The sequence below is a fragment of the Mobula birostris genome, chromosome 3, assembly GCF_030028105.1.
Source record: "Mobula birostris isolate sMobBir1 chromosome 3, sMobBir1.hap1, whole genome shotgun sequence".
NCBI classification, from domain to species: Eukaryota; Metazoa; Chordata; class Chondrichthyes; order Myliobatiformes; family Myliobatidae; genus Mobula; species Mobula birostris.
Window position 1 is genome coordinate 227,574,005 of NC_092372.1, and position 15,054 is coordinate 227,589,058.

Below are 15,054 nucleotides of genomic sequence, written 5' to 3' on the forward strand. Positions count from 1 at the left end.
CTGTACCCACACACCAAAACCCTCTGCTGTGCCCACACACCAAAACCCTCTGCTCTACCCACACACCAAAACCCTCTGCTCTACCCACACACCAAAACCCTCTGCTCTACCCACACACCAAAACCCTCTGCTCTACCCACACACACCAAAACCCTCTGCTCTACCCACACACACCAAAACCCTCTGCTGTACCCACACACCAAAACCCTCTGCTGTACCCACACACACCAAAACCCTCTGCTCTACCCACACACCAAAACCCTCTGCTCTACCCACACACACCAAAACCCTCTGCTGTACCCACACACCAAAACCCTCTGCTGTACCCACACACACCAAAACCCTCTGCTCTACCCACACACACCAAAACCCTCTGCTCTACCCACACACCAACCCACACACCAAGACCCTCTGCTCTACCCACACACCAAAACCCTCTGCTCTACCCACACACCAAAACCCTCTGCTCTACCCACACACCAACCCACACACCAAAACCCTCTGCTCTACCCACACACCGAAACCCTCTGCTCTACCCACACACCAAAACCCTCTGCTCTACCCACACACCAACCCACACACCAAAACCCTCTGCTGTGCCCACACACCAAAACCCTCTGCTCTTCCCACACACCAAAACCCTCTGCTGTGCCCACACACCAAAACCCTCTGCTCTACCCACACACCAACCCACACACCAAAACCCTCTGCTCTACCCACACACCAAAACCCTCTGCTGTGCCCACACACCAAAACCCTCTGCTGTGCCCACACACCAAAACCCTCTGCTCTACCCACACACCAAAACCCTCTGCTCTACCCACACACCAAAACCCTCTGCTCTACCCACACACCAAAACCCTCTGCTGTGCCCACACACCAAAACCCTCTGCTCTACCCACACACCAAAACCCTCTGCTCTACCCACACACCAAAACCCTCTGCTCTACCCACACACCAAAACCCTCTGCTCTACCCACACACCAAAACCCTCTGCTGTGCCCACACACCAAAACCCTCTGCTGTACCCACACACCAAAACCCTCTGCTGTGCCCACACACCAAAACCCTCTGCTCTACCCACACACCAAAACCCTCTGCTCTACCCACACACACCAAAACCCTCTGCTCTACCCACACACCAACCCACACACCAAGACCCTCTGCTCTACCCACACACCAAAACCCTCTGCTCTACCCACACACCAAAACCCTCTGCTCTACCCACACACCAAAACCCTCTGCTCTACCCACACACCAACCCACACACCAAAACCCTCTGCTCTACCCACACACCAAAACCCTCTGCTCTACCCACACACCAAAACCCTCTGCTCTACCCACACACCAACCCACACACCAAAACCCTCTGCTGTGCCCAGACACCAAAACCCTCTGCTCTTCCCACACACCAAAACCCTCTGCTCTACCCACACACCAACCCACACACCAAAACCCTCTGCTCTACCCACACACCAAAACCCTCTGCTGTGCCCACACACCAAAACCCTCTGCTGTACCCACACACCAAAACCCTCTGCTCTACCCACACACCAAAACCCTCTGCTCTACCCACACACCAACCCACACACCAAAACCCTCTGCTCTACCCACACACCAAAACCCTCTGCTCTACCCACACACCAAAACCCTCTGCTGTACCCACACACACCAAAACCCTCTGCTCTACCCACACACCAAAACCCTCTGCTGTGCCCACACACCAAAACCCTCTGCTCTACCCACACACCAAAACCCTCTGCTCTACCCACACACCAAAACCCTCTGCTCTACCCACACACCAAAACCCTCTGCTCTACCCACACACACCAAAACCCTCTGCTCTACCCACACACCAAAACCCTCTGCTGTGCCCACACACCAAAACCCTCTGCTCTACCCACACACCAAAACCCTCTGCTCTACCCACACACCAAAACCCTCTGCTCTACCCACACACCAAAACCCTCTGCTCTACCCACACACCAAAACCCTCTGCTCTACCCACACACCAAAACCCTCTGCTCTACCCACACACCAAAACCCTCTGCTGTGCCCACACACCAAAACCCTCTGCTCTACCCACACACCAAAACCCTCTGCTCTACCCACACACCAAAACTCTCTGCTCTACCCACACACACCAAAACCCTCTGCTCTACCCACACACCAAAACCCTCTGCTCTACCCACACACCAAAACCCTCTGCTCTACCCACACACACCAAAACCCTCTGCTCTACCCACACACCAAAACCCTCTGCTCTACCCACACACCAAAACCCTCTGCTGTGCCCACACACCAAAACCCTCTGCTCTACCCACACACCAAAACCCTGTGCTGTGCCCACACACCAAAACCCTCTGCTGTGCCCACACACCAAAACCCTCTGCTCTACCCACACACCAAAACCCTCTGCTCTACCCACACACCAAAACCCTCTGCTGTGCCCACACACCAAAACCCTCTGCTGTGCACACACACCAAAACCCTCTGCTCTACCCACACACCAAAACCCTCTGCTGTGCACACACACCAAAACCCTCTGCTCTACCCACACACACCAAAACCCTCTGCTCTACCCACACACCAAAACCCTCTGCTCTACCCACACACCAAAACCCTCTGCTGTGCCCACACACCAACCCACACACCAAAACCCTCTGCTCTACCCACACACCAAAACCCTCTGCTGTGCCCACACACCAAAACCCTCTGCTGTACCCACACACCAAAACCCTCTGCTGTGCCCACACAAAAACCCTCTGCTCTACCCACACACCAAAACCCTCTGCTGTGCCCACACACCAAAACCCTCTGCTGTACCCACACACCAAAACCCTCTGCTGTGCCCACACAAAAACCCTCTGCTGTACCCACACACCAAAACCCTCTGCTGTGCCCACACACCAAAACCCTCTGCTGTACCCACACACCAAAACCCTCTGCTGTGCCCACACACACCAAAACCCTCTGCTCTACCCACACACCAAAACCCTCTGCTCTACCCACACACACCAAAACCCTCTGCTCTACCCACACACCAAAACCCTCTGCTCTACCCACACACCAAAACCCTCTGCTCTACCCACACACCAAAACCCTCTGCTCTACCCACACACCAAAACCCTCTGCTGTGCCCACACACCAAAACCCTCTGCTCTACCCACACACCAAAACCCTCTGCTCTACCCACACACCAAAACCCTCTGCTGTACCCACACACACCAAAACCCTCTGCTCTACCCACACACCAAAACCCTCTGCTCTACCCACACACCAAAACCCTCTGCTCTACCCACACACACCAAAACCCTCTGCTCTACCCACACACACCAAAACCCTCTGCTGTGCCCACACACCAAAACCCTCTGCTCTACCCACACACACCAAAACCCTCTGCTCTACCCACACACCAACCCACACACCAAAACCCTCTGCTCTACCCACACACACCAAAACCCTCTGCTCTACCCACACACCAAAACCCTCTGCTCTACCCACACACCAAAACCCTCTGCTCTACCCACACACCAAAACCCTCTGCTCTACCCACACACCAACCCACACACCAAAACCCTCTGCTCTACCCACACACACCAAAACCCTCTGCTCTACCCACACACACCAAAACCCTCTGCTCTACCCACACACACCAAAACCCTCTGCTCTACCCACACAGACCAAAACCCTCTGCTGTGCCCACACACCAAAACCCTCTGCTCTACCCACACACACCAAAACCCTCTGCTCTACCCACACACCAAAACCCTCTGCTCTACCCACACACACCAAAACCCTCTGCTCTACCCACACACACCAAAACCCTCTGCTGTGCCCACACACCAAAACCCTCTGCTCTACCCACACACCAAAACCCTCTGCTCTACCCACACACCAAAACCCTCTGCTCTACCCACACACCAAAACCCTCTGCTCTACCCACACACCAAAACCCTCTGCTCTACCCACACACACCAAAACCCTCTGCTCTACCCACACTCCAAAACCCTCTGCTCTACCCACACACACCAAAACCCTCTGCCCTACCCACACACCAAAACCCTCTGCTCTACCCACACACCAAAACCCTCTGCTCTACCCACACACCAAAACCCTCTGCTCTACCCACACACCAAAACCCTCTGCTCTACCCACACATCAACCCACACACCAAAACCCTCTGCTGTACCCACACACCAAAACCCTCTGCTCTACCCACACACCAAAACCCTCTGCTCTACCCACACACCAACCCACACACCAAAACCCTCTGCTCTACCCACACACCAAAACCCTCTGCTCTACCCACACACCAACCCACACACCAAGACCCTCTGCTCTACCCACACACCAAAACCCTCTGCTCTACCCACACACACCAAAACCCTCTGCTCTACCCACACACCAAAACCCTCTGCTCTACCCACACACCAAAACCCTCTGCTCTACCCACACACCAAAACCCTCTGCTCTACCCACACACACCAAAACCCTCTGCTCTACCCACACACCAAAACCCTCTGCTCTACCCACACACACCAAAACCCTCTGCTCTACCCACACACCAAAACCCTCTGCTCTACCCACACACCAAAACCCTCTGCTCTACCCACACACACCAAAACCCTCTGCTCTACCCACACACCAAAACCCTCTGCTCTACCCACACACCAAAACCCTCTGCTCTACCCACACACCAAAACCCTCTGCTGTACCCACACACCAAAACCCTCTGCTGTGCCCACACACCAAAACCCTCTGCTGTACCCACACACCAAAACCCTGTGCTCTACCCACACACCAAAACCCTCTGCTCTACCCACACACCAAAACCCTCTGCTCTACCCACACACCAACCCACACACCAAAACCCTCTGCTCTACCCACACACCAAAACCCTCTGCTCTACCCACACACCAAAACCCTCTGCTCTACCCACACACCAAAACCCTCTGCTCTACCCACACACCAAAACCCTCTGCACTACCCACACACCAAAACCCTCTGCTCTACCCACACACCAACCCACACACCAAGACCCTCTGCTCTACCCACACACACCAACCCACACACCAAAACCCTCTGCTCTACCCACACACCAAAACCCTCTGCTCTACCCACACACCAAAACCCTCTGCTCTACCCACACACCAAAACCCTCTGCTCTACCACACACCAACCCACACACCAAAACCCTCTGCTCTACCCACACACCAACCCACACACCAAAACCCTCTGCTCTACCCACACACACCAAAACCCTCTGCTCTACCCACACACCAAAACCCTCTGCTCTACCCACACACCAAAACCCTCTGCTGTGCCCACACACCAAAACCCTCTGCTGTGCCCACACACCAAAACCCTCTGCTCTACCCACACACACCAAAACCCTCTGCTCTACCCACACACCAACCCACACACCAAAACCCTCTGCTCTACCCACACACACCAAAACCCTCTGCTCTACCCACACACACCAAAACCCTCTGCTCTACCCACACACCAAAACCCTCTGCTCTACCCACACACACCAAAACCCTCTGCTCTACCCACACACACCAAAACCCTCTGCTCTACCCACACACCAAAACCCTCTGCTCTACCCACACACCAAAACCCTCTGCTCTACCCACACACCAAAACCCTCTGCTCTACCCACACACCAAAACCCTCTGCTCTACCCACACACCAAAACCCTCTGCTGTACCCACACCCCAAAACCCTCTGCTCTACCCACACACACCAAAACCCTCTGCTGTACCCACACACCAAAACCCTCTGCTGTACCCACACACACCAAAACCCTCTGCTGTGCCCACACACACCAAAACCCTCTGCTCTACCCACACACCAAAACCCTCTGCTCTACCCACACACCAAAACCCTCTGCTCTACCCACACACCAACCCACACACCAAAACCCTCTGCTCTACCCACACACCAAAACCCTCTGCTCTACCCACACACCAAAACCCTCTGCTGTACCCACACACCAACCCACACACCAAAACCCTCTGCTCTACCCACACACCAAAACCCTCTGCTGTACCCACACACCAACCCACACACCAAAACCCTCTGCTCTACCCACACACCAAAACCCTCTGCTCTACCCACACACACCAAAACCCTCTGCTCTACCCACACACCAAAACCCTCTGCTGTGCCCACACACACCAAAACCCTCTGCTCTACCCACACACCAACCCACACACCAAAACCCTCTGCTGTGCCCACACACACCAAAACCCTCTGCTGTGCCCACACACCAAAACCCTCTGCTCTACCCACACACCAAAACCCTCTGCTCTACCCACACACCAAAACCCTCTGCTCTACCCACACACCAAAACCCTCTGCTCTACCCACACACCAAAACCCTCTGCTGTGCCCACACACCAAAACCCTCTGCTCTACCCACACACCAAAACCCTCTGCTCTACCCACACACCAAAACCCTCTGCTGTGCCCACACACCAAAACCCTCTGCTCTACCCACACACCAAAACCCTCTGCTGTGCCCACACACCAAAACCCTCTGCACTACCCACACACCAAAACCCTCTGCTCTACCCACACACCAAAACCCTCTGCTGTGCCCACACACCAACCCACACACCAAAACCCTCTGCTCTACCCACACACCAAAACCCTCTGCTCTACCCACACACCAAAACCCTCTGCTCTACCCACACACACCAAAACCCTCTGCTCTACCCACACACCAACCCACACACCAACCCACACACCAAAACCCTCTGCTCTACCCACACACCAAAACCCTCTGCTCTACCCACACACCAACCCACACACCAAAACCCTCTGCTCTACCCACACACACCAAAACCCTCTGCTCTACCCACACACACCAAAACCCTCTGCTCTACCCACACACCAAAACCCTCTGCTCTACCCACACACCAAAACCCTCTGCTCTACCCACACACCAAAACCCTCTGCTCTACCCACACACCAAAACCCTCTGCTCTACCCACACACCAAAACCCTCTGCTCTACCCACACACCAAAACCCTCTGCTGTACCCACACACACCAAAACCCTCTGCTCTACCCACACACCAAAACCCTCTGCTCTACCCACACACCAAAACCCTCTGCTGTGCCCACACACACCAAAACCCTCTGCTCTACCCACACACCAAAACCCTCTGCTGTACCCACACACCAAAACCCTCTGCTCTACCCACACACCAAAACCCTCTGCTCTACCCACACACCAAAACCCTCTGCTCTACCCACACACACCAAAACCCTCTGCACTACCCACACACCAAAACCCTCTGCACTACCCACACACCAAAACCCTCTGCTCTACCCACACACCAAAACCCTCTGCTCTACCCACACACCAAAACCCTCTGCTCTACCCACACACCAACCCACACACCAACCCACACACCAAAACCCTCTGCTCTACCCACACACCAACCCACACACCAAAACCCTCTGCTGTACCCACACACCAAAACCCTCTGCTCTACCCACACACCAAAACCCTCTGCTCTACCCACACACACCAAAACCCTCTGCTCTACCCACACACCAAAACCCTCTGCTCTACCCACACACCAAAACCCTCTGCTGTACCCACACACCAACCCACACACCAAAACCCTCTGCTCTACCCACACACCAAAACCCTCTGCTCTACCCACACACCAAAACCCTCTGCTCTACCCACACACACCAAAACCCTCTGCTCTACCCACACACCAAAACCCTCTGCTGTGCCCACACACACCAAAACCCTCTGCTCTACCCACACACCAACCCACACACCAAAACCCTCTGCTGTGCCCACACACACCAAAACCCTCTGCTCTACCCACACACACCAAAACCCTCTGCTGTGCCCACACACCAAAACCCTCTGCTCTACCCACACACCAAAACCCTCTGCTCTACCCACACACCAAAACCCTCTGCTCTACCCACACACACCAAAACCCTCTGCTCTACCCACACACCAAAACCCTCTGCTGTGCCCACACACCAAAACCCTCTGCTCTACCCACACACCAAAACCCTCTGCTCTACCCACACACCAAAACCCTCTGCTGTGCCCACACACCAAAACCCTCTGCTCTACCCACACACCAAAACCCTCTGCTGTGCCCACACACCAAAACCCTCTGCACTACCCACACACCAAAACCCTCTGCTCTACCCACACACCAAAACCCTCTGCTGTGCCCACACACCAACCCACACACCAAAACCCTCTGCTCTACCCACACACCAAAACCCTCTGCTCTACCCACACACCAAAACCCTCTGCTCTACCCACACACCAAAACCCTCTGCTCTACCCACACACCAAAACCCTCTGCTCTACCCACACACCAAAACCCTCTGCTCTACCCACACACCAAAACCCTCTGCTCTACCCACACACACCAAAACCCTCTGCTCTACCCACACACACCAAAACCCTCTGCTCTACCCACACACCAAAACCCTCTGCTCTACCCACACACCAAAACCCTCTGCTCTACCCACACACCAAAACCCTCTGCTCTACCCGCACACCAAAACCCTCTGCTCTACCCGCACACCAAAACCCTCTGCTCTACCCGCACACCAAAACCCTCTGCTCTACCCGCACACCAAAACCCTCTGCTCTACCCACACACACCAAAACCCTCTGCTCTACCCACACACACCAAAACCCTCTGCTGTACCCACACACCAAAACCCTCTGCTCTACCCACACACCAAAACCCTCTGCTCTACCCACACACCAAAACCCTCTGCACTACCCACACACCAAAACCCTCTGCTCTACCCACACACCAACCCACACACCAACCCACACACCAAAACCCTCTGCTCTACCCACACACCAACCCACACACCAAAACCCTCTGCTGTACCCACACACCAAAACCCTCTGCTCTACCCACGTGCCAAGACCCTCTGCTCTACCCACACACCAAAACCCTCTGCTCTACCCACACACACCAAAACCCTCTGCTCTACCCACACACCAAAACCCTCTGCTCTACCCACACACACCAAAACCCTCTGCTCTACCCACACACCAAAACCCTCTGCTCTACCCACACACCAAAACCCTCTGCTCTACCCACACACACCAAAACCCTCTGCACTACCCACACACCAAAACCCTCTGCTCTACCCACACACCAAAACCCTCTGCTCTACCCACACACCAAAACCCTCTGCTCTACCCACACACCAAAACCCTCTGCTCTACCCACACACCAAAACCCTCTTCTCTACCCACACACCAAAACCCTCTTCTCTACCCACACACCAAAACCCTCTGCTCTACCCACACACCAAAACCCTCTGCTCTACCCACACACACCAAAACCCTCTGCTCTACCCACACACACCAAAACCCTCTGCTGTGCCCACACACCAAAACCCTCTGCTCTACCCACACACCAAAACCCTCTGCTCTACCCACACACCAAAACCCTCTGCTGTGCCCACACACCAAAACCCTCTGCTCTACCCACACACCAAAACCCTCTGCTCTACCCACACACACCAAAACCCTCTGCTCTACCCACACACCAAAACCCTCTGCTCTACCCACACACCAAAACCCTCTGCTCTACCCACACACACCAAAACCCTCTGCTCTACCCACACACCAAAACCCTCTGCTGTGCCCACACACACCAAAACCCTCTGCTGTACCCACACACACCAAAACCCTCTGCTCTACCCACACACCAAAACCCTCTGCTCTACCCACACACCAACCCACACACCAAAACCCTCTGCTCTACCCACGTGCCAAGACCCTCTGCTCTACCCACACACCAACCCACACACCAAAACCCTCTGCTCTACCCACGTGCCAAGACCCTCTGCTCTACCCACACACCAAAACCCTCTGCTCTACCCACACACCAACCCACACACCAAAACCCTCTGCTCTACCCACGTGCCAAGACCCTCTGCTCTACCCACACACCAAAACCCTCTGCTCTACCCACACACCAAAACCCTCTGCTCTACCCACGTGCCAAAACCCTCTGCTCTACCCACACACCAACCCACACACCAAAACCCTCTGCTCTACCCACACACCAAAACCCTCTGCTCTACCCACACACCAAAACCCTCTGCTCTACCCACACACCAACCCACACACCAACCCACACACCAAAACCCTCTGCTCTACCCACACACCAACCCACACACCAAAACCCTCTGCTCTACCCACACACACCAAAACCCTCTGCTCTACCCACACACACCAAAACCCTCTGCTGTACCCACACACCAAAACCCTCTGCTCTACCCACACACCAAAATCCTCTGCTCTACCCACACACACCAAAACCCTCTGCTCTACCCACACACCAAAACCCTCTGCTCTACCCACACACACCAAAACCCTCTGCTCTACCCACACACCAAAACCCTCTGCTCTACCCACACACCAAAACCCTCTGCTCTACCCACACACCAAAACCCTCTGCTGTGCCCACACACCAAAACCCTCTGCACTACCCACACACCAAAACCCTCTGCTCTACCCACACACACCAAAACCCTCTGCTCTACCCACACACCAAAACCCTCTGCTCTACCCACACACCAACCCACACACCAAAACCCTCTGCTCTACCCACACACCAACCCACACACCAAAACCCTCTGCTCTACCCACGCACTGCATCCACACACCAACCCCCACACACACCCTACCTCAAACTAAAACCCCTCTTTTCTCAACCCCCACATAAGCACTCTCATCACACACCATTCCCTTCCCTAACACGCTCGCCACAAACTAGATCTCTGCACCTTCCTCCCCTCAGGCAACCAGCACTCCCCCTGGCATTTAGTGCCATACTCACCCCCATCACTCAGATGATCCCCCTCATGTTCCCCTTAAATATTTCACCTTTCAGCCTTAACCTGTGACTTACCTTGTCTATACCCTCATAATTTTGCTTACCTCCAATGAATCTTCACTCATTCATCTACACAGGAAATGATTGAGGCGTGCACACGCACACGCACACACACGCACACGCACGCGCACACACCCCCCCAACCCCTCCCCTGACACAGCAACCCCTAAACCCTCCCAGCCTCACCCCACTCCCACTCTGTCATGCACACCCCCCCCTCCCCCAGGGTAAAGTATGTCACCTCCTCCTCCCGCCCTCCCTCACCCATATCGTCCCACCCCCTGTGGTACTGATGGGGAGCAGCAGAGGGGGTTTGGCTGGGGTTGAGGGGGAGGCTGAAGGAGGATTTTGAAGTTTGGGAAGAAGTGTATTGGATGGTGGTGAGGCGTAGGGGGTAGTTCTGGGTGGAGACAAGGGGTTGTGCATGGAGGCGAAGGGGGTTCTGAATGGAGGCAAGGGGTGGTTCTGGATGGAGGCGAAGGGGGTTCTGAATGGAGGCAAGGGGTGGTTCTGGATGGAGGCGAAGTGGGGGGTGCTGGATGGAGGCGAAGTGGGGGGTGCTGGATGGAGGCAAGGGGTGGTTCTGGATGGAGGCGAAGTGGGGGGTGCTGGATGGAGGCGAAGTGGGGGGTTCTGGATGGAGGCAGTTGGGGTTCTGGCTGGAGAGGTGAAAGGCATTCTGGATGGAGGCAGTTGGGGTATTGGAGCTGAGCTGAAGGGGTTCCGATTGGTAAGGCAAATGGGGTTTCCGGATGGAGGCAATTGGCATTCTGGTGGACGAGCTGAAGGGGGTTCAGGTTGGGGAGGTGAAAGGGGTTCAGAATGGAGGCGAAGGGGGGTCTGGATGGTGAGATCAGACAACGGGATGGTTGGTGGAGCAGGCAGATGGGGGTTTTTGGGGGGGATGTGGAAGTATGTGTGGATGGGGAGAGAGCAGTCAGCATTACCCTGGACCTGTTATGGCTCTCCCCTAGGTGCATCGGTTCTCCACCCGGCTGCTGTCAGCTATGGTCGCTGGTCTGGATGAGAAGGACGACCCTGATGACCACATCACCCTGGAGGCCATGTCTGGCCTGTCGAAGGTGCTGGGCCAACTCCAGGAAACCAGCGTTCAACCCATCCTGATCAACATTGCCCTCCGCATTCGGCCCTTCTTCGAGAAGGTGGGGACGAGGTACAGGGCGGGAGGCAGACCGGGGTAGGACGTTCAGTGTAAATGCAGGGCCCTGGGGAAGGTGTAGTACTAAGGGACCGAGGAGTACAACTAGACAGTGGTGAAGAAGGCGTTTGGCTTGTCAGGGTTGGGATGTTATGTTGGTGAAGCTGCAGTTGGGAGATTGTGATCACCTTTGGTCAGCCCACTGTAGGAAAGATACCATGAAGATGGAAAGAGTGCAGAGGAGATTTACGAGGATTTTGAGGGAGGCTGATCAGGTTGAGCGGAGGATGTTCCAAGCACTCGGGACTGAGTTTTGGAGAGTGGGTTGGGCAAGTTGGGACATCTTTCACTGGAGTGCAGGAGACTGGGGGCGGATCTTATAGAACATATAACACATTACAGCACATTACAGGCCCTTTGGCCCACAATGTTGTGCCGACCCTCAAACCCTGCCTCCCATATAACCCCCCACCTTAAATTCCTCCATATACCTGTCTAGTAGTCTCTTAAACTTCACTAGTGTATCTACCTCCACCACTGACTCAGGCAGTGCATTCCACGCACCAACCACTCTCTGAGTAAAAAACCTTCCTCTAATATCCCCCTTGAACTTCCCACCCCTTACCTTAAAGCCATGTCCTCTTGTATTGAGCAGTGGTGCTCTGAGGAAGAAGCGCTGGCTATCCGCTCTATCTATTCCTCTTAATATCTTGTACACCTCTATCATGTCTCCTCTCATCCTCCTTCTCTCCAAAGAGTAAAGCCCTAGCTCCCTTAGAGGTGGATAAAGTCATGAGGGACGGAGATGGCGGACTGAACAGTCTTTATCCCCATGGTTGAGGAATCAAGAACGAGAGAGCACAGATTGAAAGTGAGAGGGAGAGAGTTAATAGGAACCTGAGGGGCAGGAGGAAGTGGTTGATGCGTGTATGTTAACTCCTTTTAAAGGGAACTTGGACAAGGTTTAGAGGAACATAGGGCCAAGTGGGATCAGCTTGGATGGGAGTCTTGGTCAGCATGGGCAAGGTGGGCTGAAGGGCCTGTTTCCTGTTGTTTATGGTGACTTTGTTCTCCACAGGACGAGGACCGAGTGCGGGCTGCGGCCTTCACGGTTTTTGGGAACCTGTCCCGATTCGGGAAGGGAGAGTCGGAGGCTGACTTCCTGGAACAGGTGCACTCCAGCCTGGTCAGCCTGCTGCTGCACCTCAATGACGGCAGCGAGGAGGTGGTGAAGGTAGCTGGTGCTGAGGGGAGGGTGCACGTGTCTTGCAGCTGATGGGCATATGCATGGGCAATGCGGAACGGGACAGGACAGCCACAGGTGATTTGGAAGTGAACTCTGCCTTCCTTTCCCTGTGCAAATGTGAGCTAGGCAAGTCTGAAATCTTTGGGTGCTGTATCTAGGGATTGAGGTGTTGCCATTGGAGAGAGTCCAGCGGAGATTCACGAGAACGATCTCAGGAATGAAAGGATTACACTTGAGGAGTGTTTGATTGCTCTGGGCCTGTATCACTGAATTTCAGAAGAACCTCACTCTGTGTCTGACCCCGGGAGTGTGTGATGGGACGGTGTGGAGGGAGTTTCACTCTGTGCCTGACCCCGGGAGTGTGTGATGGGACGGTGTGGAGGGAGCTTCACTCTGTGCCTGACCCCGGGAGTGTGTGATGGGACTGTGTGGAGGGAGCTTCACTCTGTGTCTGACCCCGGGAGTGTGTGATGGGACTGTGTGGAGGGAGCTTCACTCTGTGTCTGACCCCGGGAGTGTGTGATGGGACTGTGTGGAGGGAGCTTTACTCTGTGTCTGACCCCGGGAGTGTGTGATGGGACTGTGTGGAGGGAGCCTCACTCTGTGTCTGACTCCGGGAGTGTGTGTTGGGACTGTGTGGAGGGAGCTTCACACTGTGTCTGACCCCAGGAGTGTGTGATGGGACTGTGTGGAGGGAGTTTCACTCTGTGTCTGACCCCGGGAGTGTGTGATGGGACAGTGTGGAGGGAGCTTCACTCTGTGTCTGACCCAGGGAGTGTGTGATGGGACTGTGTGGAGGGAGCTTTACTCTGTGTCTGACCCCGGGAGTGTGTGATGGGACTCTGTGGAGGGAGCTTCACACTGTGTCTGACCCCGGGAGTGTGTGTTGGGACTGTGTGGAGGGAGCTTCACACTGTGTCTGACCCCAGGAGTGTGTGATGGGACTGTGTGGAGGGAGTTTCACTCTGTGTCTGACTCCTGCAGTCACTATTGAATGAACATACAGTACTTTGAGGTCTGTGATGTAATGCCAGCTCTGCCATTGATCTCCTTGGAGAATGTTTCTGGGAATGAAAAGTTTAACGTATGAGGTGTGTTTGATAGCTCTGAGCCTGTTCTCACTGGAGGCTGGAAGAAATGGGGTGAATCTTACTGAAACCTTTTGAATAGTGAAATCCAATATGGAGTGGATGTAGAGTGTATGTTTCCTATAGTGGGGGAGACAAGGACCAGAGGGCACAGCCTCAGAATAGAGGGATCTCCATTTAGAACAGAGATGATGAATTTCTTTAGCCAGAGGGTGGTGAATCTGTGGAATTCATTGCCATGGCTGGCTGTGGAGGCCAAGTCACTGTGTATATTTAAAGTGGAGGTTGATAGATTATTGATTAGTCAGGGCTTCAAAGGTTATGGGAAGAAAGCTGGAGGTTTGGGTTGAGAGGGATAATAAATCAGCCATGATGGAATGTCAGAGCAGATTTGATGGTCTGAAAGGCCCAATTGTACTCCTATGGCTTATGGTCTATGGTCTCTCCCTCTGTCTCTCAACAGGCCTGCAAGTTTGCCCTGCGTTTGATTGGCCCCATCATGGGCTCGAACAACATCAGTGTGATGTTTCAGAAGCACCTGCTGGAGGAAGCACATCTTCACTATGGAGAGTTCGTCAACGATCTGTCCAAGCACCTCGTGAGTCCTCTGTTCGGGGGGTGATGCAGGAGGGTGTCA

General features: G+C 54.3%; 1 protein-coding gene across 1 annotated transcript in view; it reads left to right on the forward strand.

Annotated features, from left to right (window-relative positions):
- Positions 1–15,054, forward strand: part of LOC140195740 (maestro heat-like repeat-containing protein family member 1) — a 154,153-nt gene that overhangs the window by 133,352 nt on the left and 5,747 nt on the right. The window contains exons 28-30 of the mRNA XM_072254445.1: positions 11,899–12,087; positions 13,162–13,317; positions 14,881–15,015. Coding sequence (XP_072110546.1) covers positions 11,899–12,087; positions 13,162–13,317; positions 14,881–15,015 — 480 coding nt within the window. The remainder of the gene's footprint in view (positions 1–11,898; positions 12,088–13,161; positions 13,318–14,880; positions 15,016–15,054) is intronic.